Source organism: Corvus hawaiiensis, chromosome 17 (genome assembly GCF_020740725.1).
Source record: "Corvus hawaiiensis isolate bCorHaw1 chromosome 17, bCorHaw1.pri.cur, whole genome shotgun sequence".
In the NCBI taxonomy this organism is placed as follows: domain Eukaryota; kingdom Metazoa; phylum Chordata; class Aves; order Passeriformes; family Corvidae; genus Corvus; species Corvus hawaiiensis.
Window position 1 is genome coordinate 8,307,270 of NC_063229.1, and position 17,193 is coordinate 8,324,462.

Below are 17,193 nucleotides of genomic sequence, written 5' to 3' on the forward strand. Positions count from 1 at the left end.
ACCTCCATGGTGTGAGCCCTTGTCTGGAGGTGCATGAGGCCACACCGGGCAAGCAAACAGGGAAACTGGAATCTTGCTGGCTGTGGAGTGCAGAAGCCTTGGGATCTATCCCTGCAGCCATATCTTGGCTCCTTGCAGCCTGCTGGAACTCAGCTCTCCCCTCTGCTGTGCTCTTGGTGACTTGGAGCTTCGATGCTCTACCACTGCTCGATGTGCTGCACATCAGCAAATGGATTGCAAGGTGCTCAGACCACTGGATGATTCTCTACTGTTTGCTCAGCAAGAAAGGAGCTTCCTGTTCCTTCTGGGTCAGGCCCCTCACTGGAGACCCATTCCAGCAGCCTCCTCCAGTATTGTCCCTAGCACCAGGCAGGATTACTGGTGAAACAAAGCCGAGATGAATTTGCAGTTCACAGTAGGAGGAGGTAAAGCTGATAGTTAAACAGAAAACCCTGGAAGAAAGAGGATTTACGAAAACATAAAACAATGTCCTAATCTGTGGGAATGTTAAAAAACAGCTGGAGGGGGTTTTAAGCTGATTCCTGTCTGTTACGGGGTGCTGCTTGTACAGAGGGAATGGAATGTGGTGCTAATGACCTTGTATCCATGTAAGCACTCATTCCTTCGTGACCCTCGTGCCACGTCAGGGCAGAGTCGTTTCTTTCTTTTTTTCATCCTCAAAATGTTTCTTCTCTACTTCGTTTCCATTTAAATGAAACAGTCGTGGGTGAGTGGTAATTTCTGCCATTCGCAGAGGTTTCAGGTTTTTACTGCTCTTTGTTTTCTGTTTTACATTCCTTTATATTTTAGTCCTAGTCATTTCCCCAATCCCAGATGAATACTGGAGACCTGTAAACACTGTTTTTAAGAGACTTACTTTTGTAAGAAGTACTACCATACCATTCATTTTGTTAAGCTCCAGTGCATTCTCTGACACAGAGCATGTGTTTCAGCACCTCTGGTCTCTTAACTTAGAAGGACATTTGAAAATGAGGGGTTTTGTGCAGACAGACTTTTAGAAATGTGCTGCCCCTCCTCCCTTTCTCCAGATCACACAGGTTTCCCCCAGGTGTGCCTGGGCCACGGCACCTGGAGATGGAGCCTGGGCTGGGGACAGCCCTGTTCTATAAGGGGTGCTGCAGCAAGCCTGGCTCCTGCTCAGCAGATCAGGATAAGTGGGCTGTTGCAGATCTGTGCCAGAGGGGTTTTGTGACTCAGACTGGGTTTTTACAGAGCAGACCTTGAGGCTGGCCCCAGCACAGCCCCCGCATTTGGGTGGGGGTGAGGATGAGTCCTCTCCCTCCTGTGACTCCTGCCCCCACCAATCCTCTGACCCCAACAGATCTTTCACCCAGCTCCCAGTCACCCGGGAGAGACGCACAAACCTCCTCTGTGCCAGGGTTTAAACCAGTGGGAGCTGCCAGTAGCCCACGGGAGAAGCAGCAGTTGGGACTCTTTCATGCTTTATGAGGAGACTTGCTGGGAGCAGGTTGGGCCTGTGGCCATTTCCTGGGCTTCAGGAAGATTTTTGGGATGTTTCTGGCTGGCTGACAACCCCCTGGGCTTGTTGTTCTCCCCAGTGCCCTTCTCTTCCCTTAATTGGCTTTTGCTTATGTGACCTCTTGCAAAGGGGTTCAGCAGATGCTGTTTGTGGCCAGCAGTGTGTTCCTGTGGCAGAGGCAGCCAGCAGCACCAGGGCTGTGGCTGGGGAGAGTGTCCCCAGCAGTCAAGGGAGGTGACAGTCCCTTCTACTGTGCACTGGTGAGATGCAAGTGCTGTGTCTGACTGCCAAATATGATTCTGATGGGCATACCAGAGTGAGTGCAGGGAAGGGCCATGAAGGCTGGTGAAATACTGGAGCCATCTGCACCATGTGAAGAGGGAGATCCAGCTGATCCTGTTTAGGTCTTGATCTTGTCCAAAGTAATCTCCTGTGGCCCCTTCCAGCCTCACCCTCTCTGTGGCTCTGGGCCCTGCCTGTGCTCAGCTGTCCTGCTGGTTTCCAGGTGTGATCCGGACAGCCGTGGCAGACCTGGACCGTGAGACACAGGACCGCTACGAGGTGGTGATCCGTGCAACAGACATGGCAGGACAGCTGGGTGGCCTGTCTGGATCCACCACAGTCACCATCGTAGTCACTGATGTCAACGACAACCCACCACGCTTCCCTCAAAGTAAGTCCCGCTGGCGATGAGGGTGGGCACTGGAGCATGTCCTGGTTCCCTGTGGGTGGTGGGGTGGAACCTGCAGGCTGAGCCAGCCTGGCCACTCCAGCTGCTGGCAGGGTGACCATACCAAAGGACCGTGGCATGCCCAGCTCCGGGCCTGGGTCAGAATGTGTTCCTGCCTGGCAGCACAGTGGGTGCCAGATCCCTGCTCCAGTGCAGGTCCTGGAAGCAAGCATGACTTGCATAGTGGGAGAGCAGAGCTGGCCCTTTCCTGAGCCCTCTCCAAGCAGCTGGAAGCCAGCAAGACCCACCATGCTGCTGTCCCTTGGGAGCTGGGGCAGGGACTTGGCTGCTGGCCTGGCGCTTCCTGGCTGCTATGTGAGAGCTTGGCACACCCTTGCCCCAGTTCCAGAACAGTGACATGGCTCAGGGGCAGCAGCCTTGTCACAGCACAGCTCTGTTTCTCAACTTGCTGCTAATGGCCTGTGGCTGGTGCTGGTGTCTGATCTGGGACCCTCCCCAGACAAGGTGCAGAGTGATCCTGCTGCATGGAGTGGGCTCTGCAGCACACTCCAACTGTGGGGCCTGGCAGCTCTCAGGGAAGGAGCTGGAGGAGGCTTGGCTCTCAGGCTGCATCTCCTAGAAATCAGAAATTGTAAAGGAATCTTTGCAAGGAATCAGCACTGATTGCAGTGTCCATGCAGAGAAATCAGCCCTTACTTCACACAGCACCTGGAATGTCAGTGCTCCCCAATTACCTTCCCTCAACCCTTGTTTTTGGCTGGTGTATTTACTTCTCCTCTTGGGCCATTCTGGACTGTAGACACGGTGGGGTTTGAGCAACTCTCACAGCCCAAAGGTGCCCCAGGTAGGTCTGTGAAGGCTGGGGGCGGTTCAAAGGCAGAAGCAGTGACCCTGGTACCCATTTCTCCTCCAGAGATGTACCAGTTCAGCATTGTCGAAACGGCCCCCGTGGGCACTGCCATCGGGAGGGTGAAGGCAGAGGACTCCGACGTCGGGGAGAACACGGACATGACATATCAAATGAAGGATGAGGAAGGGGTGGAGATGTTCAAAGTCACCACGGACAGCAATACCCAAGAGGCTGTCATCACGGTACAGAAGGTGAGAAGCGTTGGTTGAGTAGGGAGGGCACAGGTCCCTAGGAGGACCCTTTCCTTTGGGGACTGCTGCTGTTGAATCTGAGTTGAAGAAAATGCTCTGAGCGCTGCTCTAGCAGTAGCAGTTGCATTTTGGTGCCTGCTGATGCAGAGAGAGACCTGTCTTTGCTCTGCCTGGATGGCAAGATGCAGGGCTGTCTGGGAGGAAAGGCTGAAAAGGGGCAGCACAGAGTGCCTGCTGGAGTCCCAGGGTGGCTTGGGGGTGGCAGTGAAGCAGCAAGCTGTGCAGAGGAGGCACCATGCATAGGACTGCAGAGAGGAGTGCTTACAGCTGTTGTTGACAGCACTTGCTAGGGGAGAAAAATGCCCATCTAATTCCTGTACCTGACCAGCAGCACTTAAACTGTATCTGCTTTTGGTGGCAAAAACAATCAAGCAAATATTTGGTACAGGCAGGAAAGAATGATTGTTCTTCAAGGCCACTGTATGCAGCTTGCCTCCCCTGTAGAAATAAGAATGGGGTGATTAATGATCAAAACTCGCTCATGTGCAGCACACACTGTGCTGTCTTCCCAGTGAATCCTGGCTGCTCACAGCCTGGGCACCCTGTTAGGAGCCCTGAGAGGAGTGGGCTGGATGCTTCCTCCTGCCCCCTCAGTGTGGGTGTTGCTGGCAGAAGAGCAAAGCAGAAGCCCCCAGGCTGCTATAGAGGCACTGCTTGGCAGCAGGTGGTTTTAGTGGCTTTAGTACTGCCCCGATGTCTCTGGTGAAGGAAGGGGCAGCAGAGGGGCACCTTGGACTAGCTGTGGCTTACCCTCTTTCCTTGTCCCAGCCTCTTGACTATGAGTCAAAAAAAGTGCACACTGTCGTGGTGGAGGCCCTCAACAAGTTCGTGGACCCGCGGTTCGTGGACCTGGGCACCTTTCGGGACCAGACCATCGTGCGCGTCTCAGTGCTGGACGTCGATGAGCCCCCCGAGTTCCGGCCCCCCTCCAACCTGATGGAGGTGCAGGAGGATGCACATGTTGGATCTGTCGTGGGGGTGGTCACTGCCCTGGACCCGGACACAGCGAACCACCCTGTCCGGTAAAGCAGCCGTCCGAACCTGACAGCATCCCCCTTCCAGGCGTGGGCATGGGGTCACCTGCAAGGGACATGTGGTCTGGGAGGGCTTGTGGCCGTGGCTGGGACAGAGGAGGTAGGAGAGTGCAGGTAAAAGTGGCAAGTGCTGCATGTGTGGCCGAGTGTGTGAGTGTCTCGTGGGACAGGCAGCTGGCAGGTGAGTGGCAGCCTGTGCACGAGCAAGCGCAGCCGTCTCGCAGGCGACAGATACGTCACTGACAGGTGATGGGTTTGTGAGTGCAAGGGAGTGTCAGGGAAGGTGGCTGGGTGATGCTTGCGTGTCCTCACTGCTGACAGCGAGCTATCTGCAGTGGTACCTGACACAGGCCAGACACCAGGAGTGGCAGGAGGACAGTGGTGAAGGGTGATAGACGAGGTGAGGCTTGGGAGGTGCAGAGCCACAGCCTGGCTGTGTGTGCGTGCATGTGTGCATAGGATCAAAGATCAGAGGAGTTTGTATTTGGGCAGGGGACATAATCCAGGCAGCAGCTTATCTGCACAGGACATTTCCCATTTCCATTTAATTTGTGGCTAAAGAGATTGTTACCTTGTTAAATTGTTATTACCTAAGGCACAAAGCAGCCTTCTGCCCCTGCCAACTGGCCTGAGTCACGAGCAGTTGGGTTGAAAATCTGGTGTTCAGAAAACATCTTCAACGTGTGGAAAATTTCCTTGAAATGTGTGTTCTGGTGCCAGGTGCCAGCGGGGCTGCAGGCACCCGTGGAGCCACTCCCTTCCAGGGAGCAGCATTGGCTTTGGATTGAGAGCTCTGCAGGGAGTCAGCCCCACAGCAATAGACCAGGAAGGACAGGGATAGGGACGTGTGGTGGAGGGGGACAGGCTAGGGAGGGCTCAGTTACAGCACTTGGTTGCATTCAGTGATGCCCCAGTGCCTGTTTGGGGCACTGAGCTCGGTGCTGTGCAGCCACGGGAGACCCACTGTTTCATGGTGGGGTGAGGGGGGTCTCCTGATCCTCATGGAAACAAAGACTGAGATGGTTAGAAAGCTCAGAAATGCATTTACAGATGGAAAGCTGCCATCTACAGATGCCTGGCAGCTAGTAGAGAGTACTGTGTCACAAAGCTGGATGCTCAAAGTTGACTTTGGGGGGAATATGAATGAAATCAGCCTTGATGTGCCAGGAACTGTGTATATGAGTGCTGCACCACTTACCCTAGTGGGTGCTGAGTGCTGAATGTGTTCTCAACATACCTCTGCTCACCTTGTCCTGTGACTCTCCGCTCCCTCTCCAGTCAGGCTACATGTCTGATTTCTTTCTTTGCTGCCCCTGAGCATGTGGCTGTCAGCTCACACCCTTCAGGAGTGGTGTGTCCGCATATCTGTGTGTGTGCACATGCTTTTTCACTTGACTGTTTCTAGCAGTGCTGCAGAATATAGATTTTATTTTCTGATCTGTAATTGTAGAAAAGGGACCTTGGGGACAGAACTGTTCTTATTCTTGTTTTTTCTTGTTCTTTGTGTTGCTTCCCTGTGGAGCTTGCTGCATTGTTTGCAGACAGACCAAAAGAAAGCAGTGGAGAGAGGCTCTTTATGCTATGCAGAAGGCGGTGGAGACTTGGACCAGAGAGAAGCGGATTCAAGTACTGGGCAGGAGCAAGATGGTGAGAGCCCAAACTTTGCTTTGGGAGTCTCTCCTCCAGTGAGCTCTGTGCTGGCAAGGCAGTGCCTCGTGCTTAGACACAAGGACCCAGCCAACAGGACTCCCAGGCATCTGCTGCAGCTTGGGAATTGCCATGTGTTTTCCCTTGTCAGGCTTGATGCATTCAAATACGTGTCCTGCCTCCAGCTATCCCCGGGCAGGTAGCTCATCCTGTGTCCCCCATGCTTCCCTGTGGGACTTGGTCCATCCCTTCACTCCCTCTGTGTTGGCAGTCCCTGCTGTCACGAGCAGTGGCAGTGCAGCAGGATGAGCCTTCACAGCCATTTTAACACATACCCAAGTGGAGCTGCAGGTTGATGTTGGTCATGCTGATGCAGCACCAACTTGGGAGGAAGGTACAGTTGGATCTCTCCTGGTTCCCTGTCCTCTGGCTAGCCAGGTAATTTAATAAAATACTTTGCTGCGTAGGCAGCCGTTCACAGCTTCAAAGCAGTGCACAGACATTAATGCCAGCACCTTGCAGCACCAGGATGTGACACTAACCCATCAGCAGGAGACGGCAGTAAGTCACCTCTCGTTTCAAGTGTGCTGCTCGGAAGTGCAGTCACAAGAAGCCAGCACTTGTACTTCACCTCTGATACATGAGAGAGTACCTGGTCCTGATGGCATGACCAGCATTTGATCCTCATCGCCTTGAAGTTGGTATGAACCCTTTGAAGTTGCTGCAGTTCAGTGGATCCCTTTAATTTCCTGCTCCTCACCTGCCAGAGGTGGGAGCAGAGGCACGGCTGTGCTTCTGCAGTGGCTGCTCTCCTGGACTCGGGTCTGTGTGTTGCCTCTGCCTGTATATAGGGGAGCCACAACTTCCTGTCATGTTGAGATGCACTCTCCCCTTGAGGCAGGAAAGAACAAGGATTGCCAGAGACAGCAGAGCAGAAATCAGCTCTGTCAGGGTTTCCAGGTCCTGCTGACACCAGGCTGCCAGTAACAAGGTTTGAGAGGTATTTTTAGCCAAATGGGAAGGGAGGTGCCCTTGGCTTTTTGTTTTCAGCCCCAGGCCAGCACGAACAAGGCTGTGTGACTCTTGCTGTGCCCAAAGCAACTGCCAGAGGCACATTCCAGCCTGATGTTCCCTTGCCGTCTTGGTGATCCACGTGTCCCACAGGATGCAGTGACTTGGTTTGAGAACAAATCCCTTCCCACAATTTGGACTGGGTCGAAGTGACCTGTTACAAAGACATGAGGACTGAAGGGGTATCCCTGAGGCACCTCCTCCCTGCCTCACTCCAGCTGCATATTGGCTGCAGAGCTCCTGGCAGCTGCTTGCTTGGGTGCAAGGAGGTGCCTGGAGATCACCCCACCTCTCAGAGAAGGACACCCTCCCAGTGACACCAGTGCGTGAGCAGGGAGCTGTGCTGAGCTCAGCATGGGCAAGGGCTGTATGAACCCTCTGTGGGGTACAAAACCTTCTGTGGTACCAGTGTGGGAAATGCCCTCCTAAAGGTCTGGTTCTTTTTATTTTATTCCATCCTTTTTTTTTTTTTTTTTTGCCTATCAAAGGCTGGAACTGTTCCTTTTCAGAAAAAAATTTAGTTTCCAGTTGGCTTTTTGGCTTTAGCTGTGTGTTTTCTGGGCATAGTGCAGTTTTTCTCAGCTGAGCCATTGTATGAAGTAATACAGTGATAGACTGTCTGTGTGTGTGAGGCTGTATTGGGAGGCTTTTGTTTTTCTCTCTGCAGTAGGAGCCTGTGCTCTGATTGTGTGCATTCCAGGCTTTATCAGCACTGGGAAGATGTTGCTTGGGATTTAAGGTTCTTAGAGATATTCTTGTTTGGCATTCACCAAATCCGGAGACACGTGTTGGACATGGGCATTTTGTAGACTCCAACAGCACAGCAAGAACTACAACCTGCTTCAATACAAAAGGGAGAGGAGGAAAAAAAAAACACAACAAAAAGCTTTTCATACAGTGTTTGAAAAGCTTGCTATTAACAAAACACATGGCATAAAATGTTCTTCTTGTTGTGTTCGAGGGAGAAGTGAAACAAACTGCTTGAGAAATGCATTCATGGGAAAGATGAGCACTGAGAAAGCTGTCGAAATTAAACAGTCACTTGTAACATCCACATCAACAGGCAGTGCCAGCAGGAAGAGAGGGAAATGGAGTACAAGGTCCGCATCCCAATCAGAGCTGGGGACTGCGGTTCCAGATACGGAGCACCAGCCAGCTGCAGGAGAGATGAGCATAGGTCCTGTCCCTGAGTACCTGGAGGACGAGGGATTAAATGCTGCCTCTTCCCAGGTGAGAAGCACCGTTTGACTTCAGTGGGATGGGTGAATATGAAGCTGGAGTAGAAGTGGAGAAACTGGTGGTGAAGGTTGTGTTGCACAAAATGATGTGAGTGAGCACAGCAAAGCGCTGCTTGCTCCAGCGTGGGATGAGATGGAAGCTGTTGGAAGGTGAAGTCTGTTGTTGTAGCTCTGAGCAGGTTATGGCTGTGGCTTTGGGGGGGTGGGTGGACATCCCTGCGCCACCCCCCCAGTCCCCAGCTCCCATGCCAGCCTAGTGCTCCAGAGCCTCCATGGCCTTTGATATCTCCAGAGAGCTGCAGACCCACCTGGATTGGCCACCTCCACAGTCACAGTGAGTGGCAGCAGGGTCAGCCCTGCTGATGTGGCCAAGGCAGTGTGCTGAGCTCTGTCTCCTTCCCTGTGGCAGGGAGAAGATGACAGTTCTCTGTAGCAGGCGTGACAAAGGCATCAGAGTTGTGGTTTGGTTTGTGCCTGGCCATGGGGTACAGGCAGCGTGTCTGTAGCAGACCATTCAGAAGGGACAGAAGACAACCTCAGCAGCAAAGCAATGAGAAGCATAAGAACAGGTTCCCAGTGGCATTACACTGAACACTCCCTGCCATCCTCCTGTCCTCTGGTTGGGCAGGCAGCCCTGTCAGATGTATCCAGGCTTGAGGGTGTCTCCCATCACTAACTGGGTTTTTCTGTGTGGATATTTTTTGCAGATGTCTCTGTTTATGCAGCAATGACAGAAGTGTGATCAAAACAGGCATGTGCTTATTTGGAAGGCAGAGAAGCTGTGGGGAGAGTGAAGTACCATCTTGAACTGAACAGTATGAAAAGTGGAGTGGAATGCAGGACGTGTTCGAGGTCGGGTCATATGGGAGAACAATGGAAGCAGTTATATAAAATCAGTTATGCTATTGGAAAGGTATTAGGTGTTGTCATCACAGTTTCTGTTCCTCTTTCCAGCAGAGCATCAGACTGATTTCTACAATTCAGAGTGGCCAGACCTCTCCTTTTCCTTTGCAGTGGGTGAACAGAGAGTGGATGAGAGGCTGCAGTACATGCCGAGACAGTGTCACTGTCCCTTTTGGAGTTGGCTGTGTTCCTGTAAAAGCTCTGCTGCCAGCTGGGAGTTGGAGCAGAAAATGCAGGCAGTCTCTAGTAGTTGGTTTTGAGATACATGAGCTTGTACCTGGCTTTTTGTGAGAGATGTCCATCACCTCTAGATGCAAGGGGGGAAGAGGAAGTCAGCTACATAGGTGCTAGTAGATGGTGGCTGGGTGCAAGTGCAATTTAGATAGCGACTTTTGAATGTTTTTGTTTGGCTACAAGTACGTGCTGTTGTATTTACTCTCTCATCTCCCCATCTGTGAAAGGGAGAGAGCTAGGGAATGTAATCTGGTACTGTATAACATGTTAAACAGTGTGGGAATGCCTTTGTGTGTGCCTCCATCAGCGATGGAGCTGTGTGGATGGACAGGGGCTCTGCCAGAGGCACTCCCATCTGCAGCTGGTGCTGTCCCAGGGCATGGGGCAGAACAGCACAGGGCCATCTATGGTCATCCTTGCATGGAGAAGGTGAGCTGATGTTCCTTAGCTGTGAGCTATGGGGATGATGGACCCACAGCTGGAAAACTGCTCTGCAGCGCGTGGAGCACTTCCCCTGTCCTGAACCTCCTGCTAGCCTGGAGCCTGTCTTGCTCTGCTCCTGTCCAATGTGGCCTCTCAGTCCTACCTCCCCAGCTTTCCAGTGTGCTTTGTCCCTACATTTATCTTCCTTCTGTGGTTGGACATGTGACTGAAGGCTTTAATTTATTCACAGCCCTCCTTTTGGTAATTTATCCTTTGTACTCTTTGCTGTCTTGTATTATTTAATTCTGTGAAGCACTCTGGGATTCAGTGTGTGTGAAAGATGCTGTACACAATAACATTATGCTGTATTGTTTGTGATTTGCAGGCCTTCTGGATTTCTAATTCTGATTGCAGTGGTGGTTTGTGTTATTTGTGCTACGGCTGTGCTCGAGGGCCTCAGCTGGATCAGATTTTCCTTCCAGCCCTTTCCCCCAGGAGCTCACATCTCATTGTGGCCTGATTTAATGTTGGCTTGCTTCATTCCATGTGTAATGGTTGGAAATGCAGGACATGCCACATGGATTTGTGGTGTCCTGGTGAAGGCTCAGGACTAAACCTGGTGTCTGACTCCTCATGAGCTGTGGGGTTGCCCTTGGGGAGAAGTGGGAATCATGTCCTCTGGAGGTGGCCCAGCGAGTACATGGGTTCCACCCTCAGGAGGGGCTGTTTGGGGCAGCACTGGAGCAGCTGAAGGAGCACAGTGGAACTGCCTGTGATGGGTGTCTGCTGAGCAGCTGGACACAGTCTGAGCTGGAGGAGCTCATCAGCCTGTTCCTTGTGGGACTGGGAAGTTCAAAATAGGGCAAATCTTGGGGCTGCTGGCATGATGTGCTGTGTTGATGGGGGATGCTGGCTGCTGCCCCCTCCTCTGCTGCCAGGATTGCTGCACCAGTTGCACAGGTTCAGTCCAGATCCTGTGCTTTGTGCCAGCTCTAGCAATTGAGGTGTCTGCACATCTGGCTTACAGCCTACTGTGTGCTGCCTTCTGGGTCTCTCACTTGAGTGGATGCAGGGGCAGGAGCAGGAGAGAGGGTAGTAGGTGAGATGGGCTCCTCGAGCAGGGGTGCCCACTTTCAGCTTGGTTCATGCTTTTCCGGAACCTACAGCACTGAAGCTTCCCAGAGTCACAAGTGAAGTTACAGCCCACGATTTCTGTATTGCACTCTTTATCCAGAGCATAAGCTTCCCATCAGAGCAGGTTGTTCCCCTCATCCAAAGTCTGTGCACAGTTCCACTTTATGCACCAAAAGCCACGTTTTAATTTTAGTGGAAGGCTCTGGGCTTGCAGCCTGGTAGAAACCAGGCCTTCCTGTACCATGCTGCAGCACAGGACAAGGAGAGCAGCACAGGACAAGGAGAGCAGTGATCCAGGGCCTGTGGTGTTAGATTCCAGTACTCCTGGGGCTGGTGGTAAGGGTGGGCTTGGCACATCCAGCTGCTCATGGTTTCCCCCTTTTGCTTGGTCACAGGTACGCCATCGACCGCAGCACAGATGCTGAGAGGATCTTTGACATCGATGCCAAAACAGGTGCTATTGTGACAGGAAAGGTCCTGGACCGGGAGACAGCAGGGTGGCACAACATCACTGTCCTGGCGATGGAAGCAGGTGAGATGGAGGAATGCTGTGTGGAGCAGGGTCTGTGCAGAACTGGAGTGGGGCAGGAGGAGGAATATGGGTGCTGTTATCGCAGGGGGTGGCCAAGACACAAGTGTTAATCAACGCTGAAGTAAAAAAGAAAAATAAATGCAGCAGCACTGAGTCTGACATCTCCCTAGACAACCTAAAAATACTCTTCCTGAGTCGAGCATTAATAAGGGAGCATGGTCGAATAGTATATTTGATGAACACTAATCAAATTTGTGTTATCTCTGCACCATCTCTGCCAGTCATCCCTGCGCAGCTCACTGCCTGCACTCACACCTGCTGAGCAGCACTGGGGGCTCCCGGGGGGCTGTGCTCACATCACCTGCCTTCCCCAGATCAGTCATGGGCCCTGCGTGGATGTCCTGTCAGCTGCAGCCCTGTGGCACTGGGGGACTGTCAGCACTCACTTCTGCCAGAGCTCTCAGTGTTTGGGACTCATAGATTGTACCTGCACCTGGGTTTGTAGCTCTGCATGCCTTCTGTGTGCTTGGGGAGGTGCAGGCTTGGTACAGAAGGAATGGATGGGAGGTCCTGGCACTGCAGCAGGGGGAAGGGACTGTGGAAGCAGAATGTCCCAGGCACGATGCTGGGAAACAGAAAGGCATTGCCATATTCTTCAGAATTTTCCATATTTTGGATGTGCAAGTCACCAGGGTAGCCTAGGCCCTGCTGTGCTCTGCCTCTGCCCTGCAAGTGGGTACCAGGGAGCTGCTGTGGCTGCAGAGCACCTCCTTACCCCTGCTGACGTGTGCCAAGGCCTGTCTGTCTGTGGGCAGGAGTCTTCCCCGGGCTTTGCTGTGAGTGTTTCTTTGCTCATTCTTGAGTGTTGAAGCTGCTGTTCGTGTTCAAGGAGCCAGGTCAAGGCCTAACTTGGGTCCCAGAGGTCAGATCCTGCCACCCGCTCTGGCCAGGCAAGGGTATAGGCCCCATGGCCCAGGAGAGGAGAGGTCAGTGGCCCTGGCCAGACCCCCACTGCCCTGAGGGGATATCTCTGGCTCCGTGGTGCATCCCAGTCTCGCTCTGTGCTGGATGACGGGAGTGACCCCTGCACTGTCTGGCTGTGGCACTGTTGTGAGCCCTGCCTGATCACATCACAGGGAGGGCAGCCCATAGCCGAGCTGTGGCCCGTACTGGGGGCTCCATGGGGAGGCTCTGCAGGGAGGAGGGGATGGCGGCATTGCAGCACAACTCAGCATCCACAGGAAACGTGAGGTGACAAGAATCAGAAGGACAATATTTACACGCTATAGCTAGGATTTTAGAACAAGTCAGTAAATGCTGCAGCTCCCCTCTGGCAGGGAAGCCTGTCAGGCTGGATCGCTTCAAAAGCCAGGGAGACTCTTCAGTGCTCTGACTTCTCCCATGGTGAGCTCTGACTCATCCGTTTTAACTGCCCAGACATTCTTCCCAGTGACATTATCCTTAACGTTTTGTAATCATGAAATATTAATGACTGATATTGAATTTAAAGTACAATTTATGTCTGAATCCTCTGGCAGAAAGGGCAGTTGTAAAGGTACAGCCTTCTGAGTGATGGAGGGGTTTCAGAGCGGGGCTGTGCAGCAGCTGTTGGGATGTGCCTGGTGCAGTGGGATCAGCCATGGCAGTGGGAGCGTGGAATGCAGGGCGGCTGAGAGCCTCCACGCTGGCATCAGCACATCCAGCAGTGCAGTTCCTGGCACACAAGTGTCTGGGCCAGGGGTGCTGGCAGGGCTCTGTGATGCTCACCATGGGCATATGGGGTGCAGCTGGATGCCACAGTTGGACATCACCAACTCCACCAGAGGCAAGTGGTCATATATTCTCTTTCCTCAGTGAGATGCAAATTTGGCAGGAGGAATGGAACAAACCCAAGAAGTGGGAGTCCTGCTGCCCAGGATTGTGCCTGGTGCCTCAGCTCATTGGGACTGGTGGGAAACTGTACCTACTGTATTCCTATGGTGCCAGGGCCCGCTTGATTCCCATGGCACCAGTCACTTGGCCTGGAGTGTGTCACAACAAGATGTGGCATCCCTGTGGCCTCCTCAAGCTGCCCTCCTGGTCTGCTGGCGGGCCTGTCCTGGGCAGGATTTGACCACTGAAGGACAGCCAGCCCCACTGGCAGCACTTGTTCCCACAGACAGCCTGTGGGGCTCGAGCAGCTCCAAACAGGAGCTGTGCCCCGACCCTGCAGAGCCCTGTCTGGCACCCGCTGCTGCTGCAGCACAGACCGTGTCCAGGGTGTGTCCCACCTGCGGGTATCAGAGTGTTTTTGCCCCTGACAGCAGTAAGAAAAGCTGCAGAAGGTGCCCAGCTGTGCCCATGAGCTGTCTGGGCTTCTCACTGCTGGCATGAGGAGCAAGGGACAGCTCTGCCACCCCAGCCAGGAGCTGCCTTGGCTGGCCGGGGACTAGCAGAGTGTTTGGCCTCGCAGCGTGGCAGCCAGCAGGAAGCATGGGGGCTGTTCAGCTAATCTAGCCTGGGACCAGGCCAAGCATTCCCACAGATAAATCTTCATCTCCCTCGCAAGCTGTTTACCTTCCTTGGGCTAATATTAGTGATTCTCTTCCTGTTTTCCTCTTTGCTCATGTAAAATGATGAGGCCTTGACTGCTGTGTCCACTGCTGGTAATTGAGATGATAAATCTTCCTGCTGGAGACTGGCTTTAATCAGAGCATTGTGTTTGGATGCAGTTTAATGACTCTCATGCTGCTGAGTTTGGGCAGGACTCAGGAGAGGTGAGAGCCATTTATATGTTACTTGGCTTAACTGCTGCTTCCACTTTGCTTCCCCTCAGCTGGGAGCCACGTTTTCAGCTCCAGCCTCTGATACAGCCACCTGTCAGACGAGTCATACCCCTGGCATGCCCCTGCTCTGTCCTTGGCACAGCAATCTGGTTTGCAGGCAGGAGCTGCACCAACAGCTACAAACACACCCTGTGCCCCAGAGCTGTGGCATCAGGGCTGGAGAGCAGAGTGGCACGTCCCAGTCTTCTATTCTGCATTTTGTTCTCCCAATTTGCTGAGATAGTGAGGAATAAATTCCACTCCTGCCTCTTCTGACTTCCTTACTAATGTAAAAATTTTGAATTCAGTATTGTACCAATTTGGTCTTGACACAGAAGAGCGGGTTGGATGCTGTGCCCAGCAGTGTCCCTGAGCTGGGCTGCTCCAGGTGCTCCAGCTGCATGTGGCAGCCCATGGTCTCCTGGGCTCTCCTCAGATCCAGACAAGCTGCTGAGCACTTTTGGGTGTGTGGGGAGGAAGGCAAATGGCATGTGCTGGATTTGGAGCTCCACAGGAGAGGTTTGGGTGTAAATATGCAAAGTGCTTTATTGTGAGATTGTGTGAGGGTCTGGAGGAGTAAGGGCTGGTTCCTGGCACAACAGAAACCACAAGTCCCCTCCTTTCCTGCCACAGCAGGGGTGACCAAGCACTGTCATCCATCTCTGGGAGCTGCTGCTTGCTGCAGAGCTACAGCATTGCTGAGCAGTTGCCAAGGGCTGCTCGGTGTCAGTCCTGTGAGCACTCAGCTGTCTGCAACTCAGGGAGAGGGCAAGTTGGTGTTTTGCATCTGAATATTTAAGAGGAGAATATCGTCCTGTTCAGATTACTTACGTACATGATTAATTAAATAAGGAAATACTCCGGGATGTGGATAAAGATTCCCCTGGAGCATTTGACTCTTGGCCTGAGTGTCACCGTGCAGCAGGACTGTGACCATCTCATGCTCCAGAATCCTGGCACTGCCTGTCCCATCCCTGCCAGTCCTGTCCCAGCCCTGCCTGTTCTGCCACGTGGCACCGGGGCAGGGGTGTCTGGCTGGCATGCCCTGAGCCACGCTGGTGGCTGTGTTGAGGCAGCCACAGATGCAGCAGTGTGGAAGCACTGGGCAGAGCTCCGTCCCCCACACACGGCAGCTCCAGTGGCTCTGAAATAATTCCTCCCCTGTTGGCAAAGGCAGCTGCCAGTCACCAGCCTGGAGCTCCCATACTGCACGGCTGTGCTTCCAGCATCTCCCTCTTGTTCTGTGTATTTTCCATGTCTCTTTCCTCAGTCTTTTCAGATTAATAGCCTTCCAACTCCTGAAGGAAATGCAGAAAAACGGCATGTTTAATTTTAATTTAGGAAAGCGTTTAGGTAGCAGCCTAGCTTTCTCACTGCTGTCAATCAGGTTTTCTCAAGGCTGACATCAATTAGTTTAAAAATATTGAATGTAATTTTGCCTGACACAACATATTGCAGCCACTGCAAAATATAATTTATTTTAGAAGAAGAAATAATTAAACTAATTTGCATGTCAGTCAGCTGAGCTGGAATACCGAGGAGAGACGCTGCAATGGAAGATGGCTTTTTTCCCTTCCTGTTGCCCTCAGCCAGCACGTGCTGCCCTCACCCCAACCACGAGCCAGGTGCTGCTCACAGAGCCCTGAGAGGGCAGGTGCCTGCAGCACCTACGCCACAGCCTCATCCACCCTCTCTGCTTCTCCTTCTGGCTCTGGGATCTGCCTGCTGAGCCTTTGTTCCTGTGCTGGGGAATTTTGGGTGCGTGCCCACAGGTAGAGAAAGCACAGGCCAGAGTTTCTGACCTCGCAGATGTCAACCCTGTGTTAGTTGAGTGCTTTGTGCCTTTCATCGCAGATGTGCTCCAACAATCTTAATCGCACTTCTGACCATCATAATATCAGTTTTTATGGCACTGTTACAGAAAATATATTTCAGATATTTTGAAGATAACTTTTTTCAAATACATCCAACCGTTTTTCATTTTTTCCACTGGTAAATCCAGGTACTGGCTCAGAGGAAGAGGGAAGTTGATAAAGTATTGAGAAACCTTCAAATATACATTGTACAGCCAAATTAAAAAGAAGCTGATGTGTGCCTCACTGGAAAGGTAGACAAGAGTGCAGCAGTTGCCTTTCTAACCTTGATGTTCCTGGACACGTCAAATTTTGACCCCGTCACTGAGGCAGGAGTGAGCATGAGCCTCAGGCTTCAGCAGTTTTTGAAGGGGCAAGAGGAGAGCTTTTGTATGACAGGGTGCATTTAGAAAGGTCACTGTCTCTGAGCTGTGCCCAGGGATGCAGGACGTGAGCCCTGGCTCGGGAGGGGGTCGGTGCGGGTCCCCAGCTCTGTGCCGAGGCGGGTGCGTGACCCCGCTCGCGTGCGTGGCTCAAAGCGCTCCCGGCAGCCGCGGCTGGAGCTGGGGGAGAGCACAGCCCCGTGCTTCTGCCCGGCTCTGAACACACTGATCATGTCCCTCCTCAGGGGGCTGTGGGAGGTGGTCTCGAAGAGAAGCTGCTTTGCTCAGGGTCACCTGGATGTCCAGACCTGGCACGCATGATCCCAACAGGTCCTGGGGAGGGTTCGGCAGCACTGGGGTTGGCTCCTGCTCACAGCTGGCTCCCACACTGTGGGGCACTAAGGGAGGAACTCGTCCTCTGGGTTACAGTTAAGAAGGGGAAGCACTGGGGTCCTGGGTTCTTCCTCCCTGCAGGCTCTACTTCCTCTCCTCTCTTTCTGCCTTTCCTTGTCTTTCTCTTAGTAGTCCCAGCTTGCTCCAGAGCTGAGCAGCGGGGATGGTTATCCATCTTCCTGTGGGCTGAG

The 17,193-nt window shown here is 52.8% G+C and overlaps 1 protein-coding gene across 1 annotated transcript in view; it reads left to right on the top strand.

Moving 5' to 3' along the window:
- Window positions 1-17,193, top strand: part of CDH22 (cadherin 22) — a 76,715-nt gene that overhangs the window by 45,888 nt on the left and 13,634 nt on the right. Inside the window, exons 5-8 of the mRNA XM_048321763.1 lie at window positions 2,007-2,174; window positions 3,106-3,293; window positions 4,122-4,375; window positions 11,433-11,569. Coding sequence (XP_048177720.1) covers window positions 2,007-2,174; window positions 3,106-3,293; window positions 4,122-4,375; window positions 11,433-11,569 — 747 coding nt within the window. The remainder of the gene's footprint in view (window positions 1-2,006; window positions 2,175-3,105; window positions 3,294-4,121; window positions 4,376-11,432; window positions 11,570-17,193) is intronic.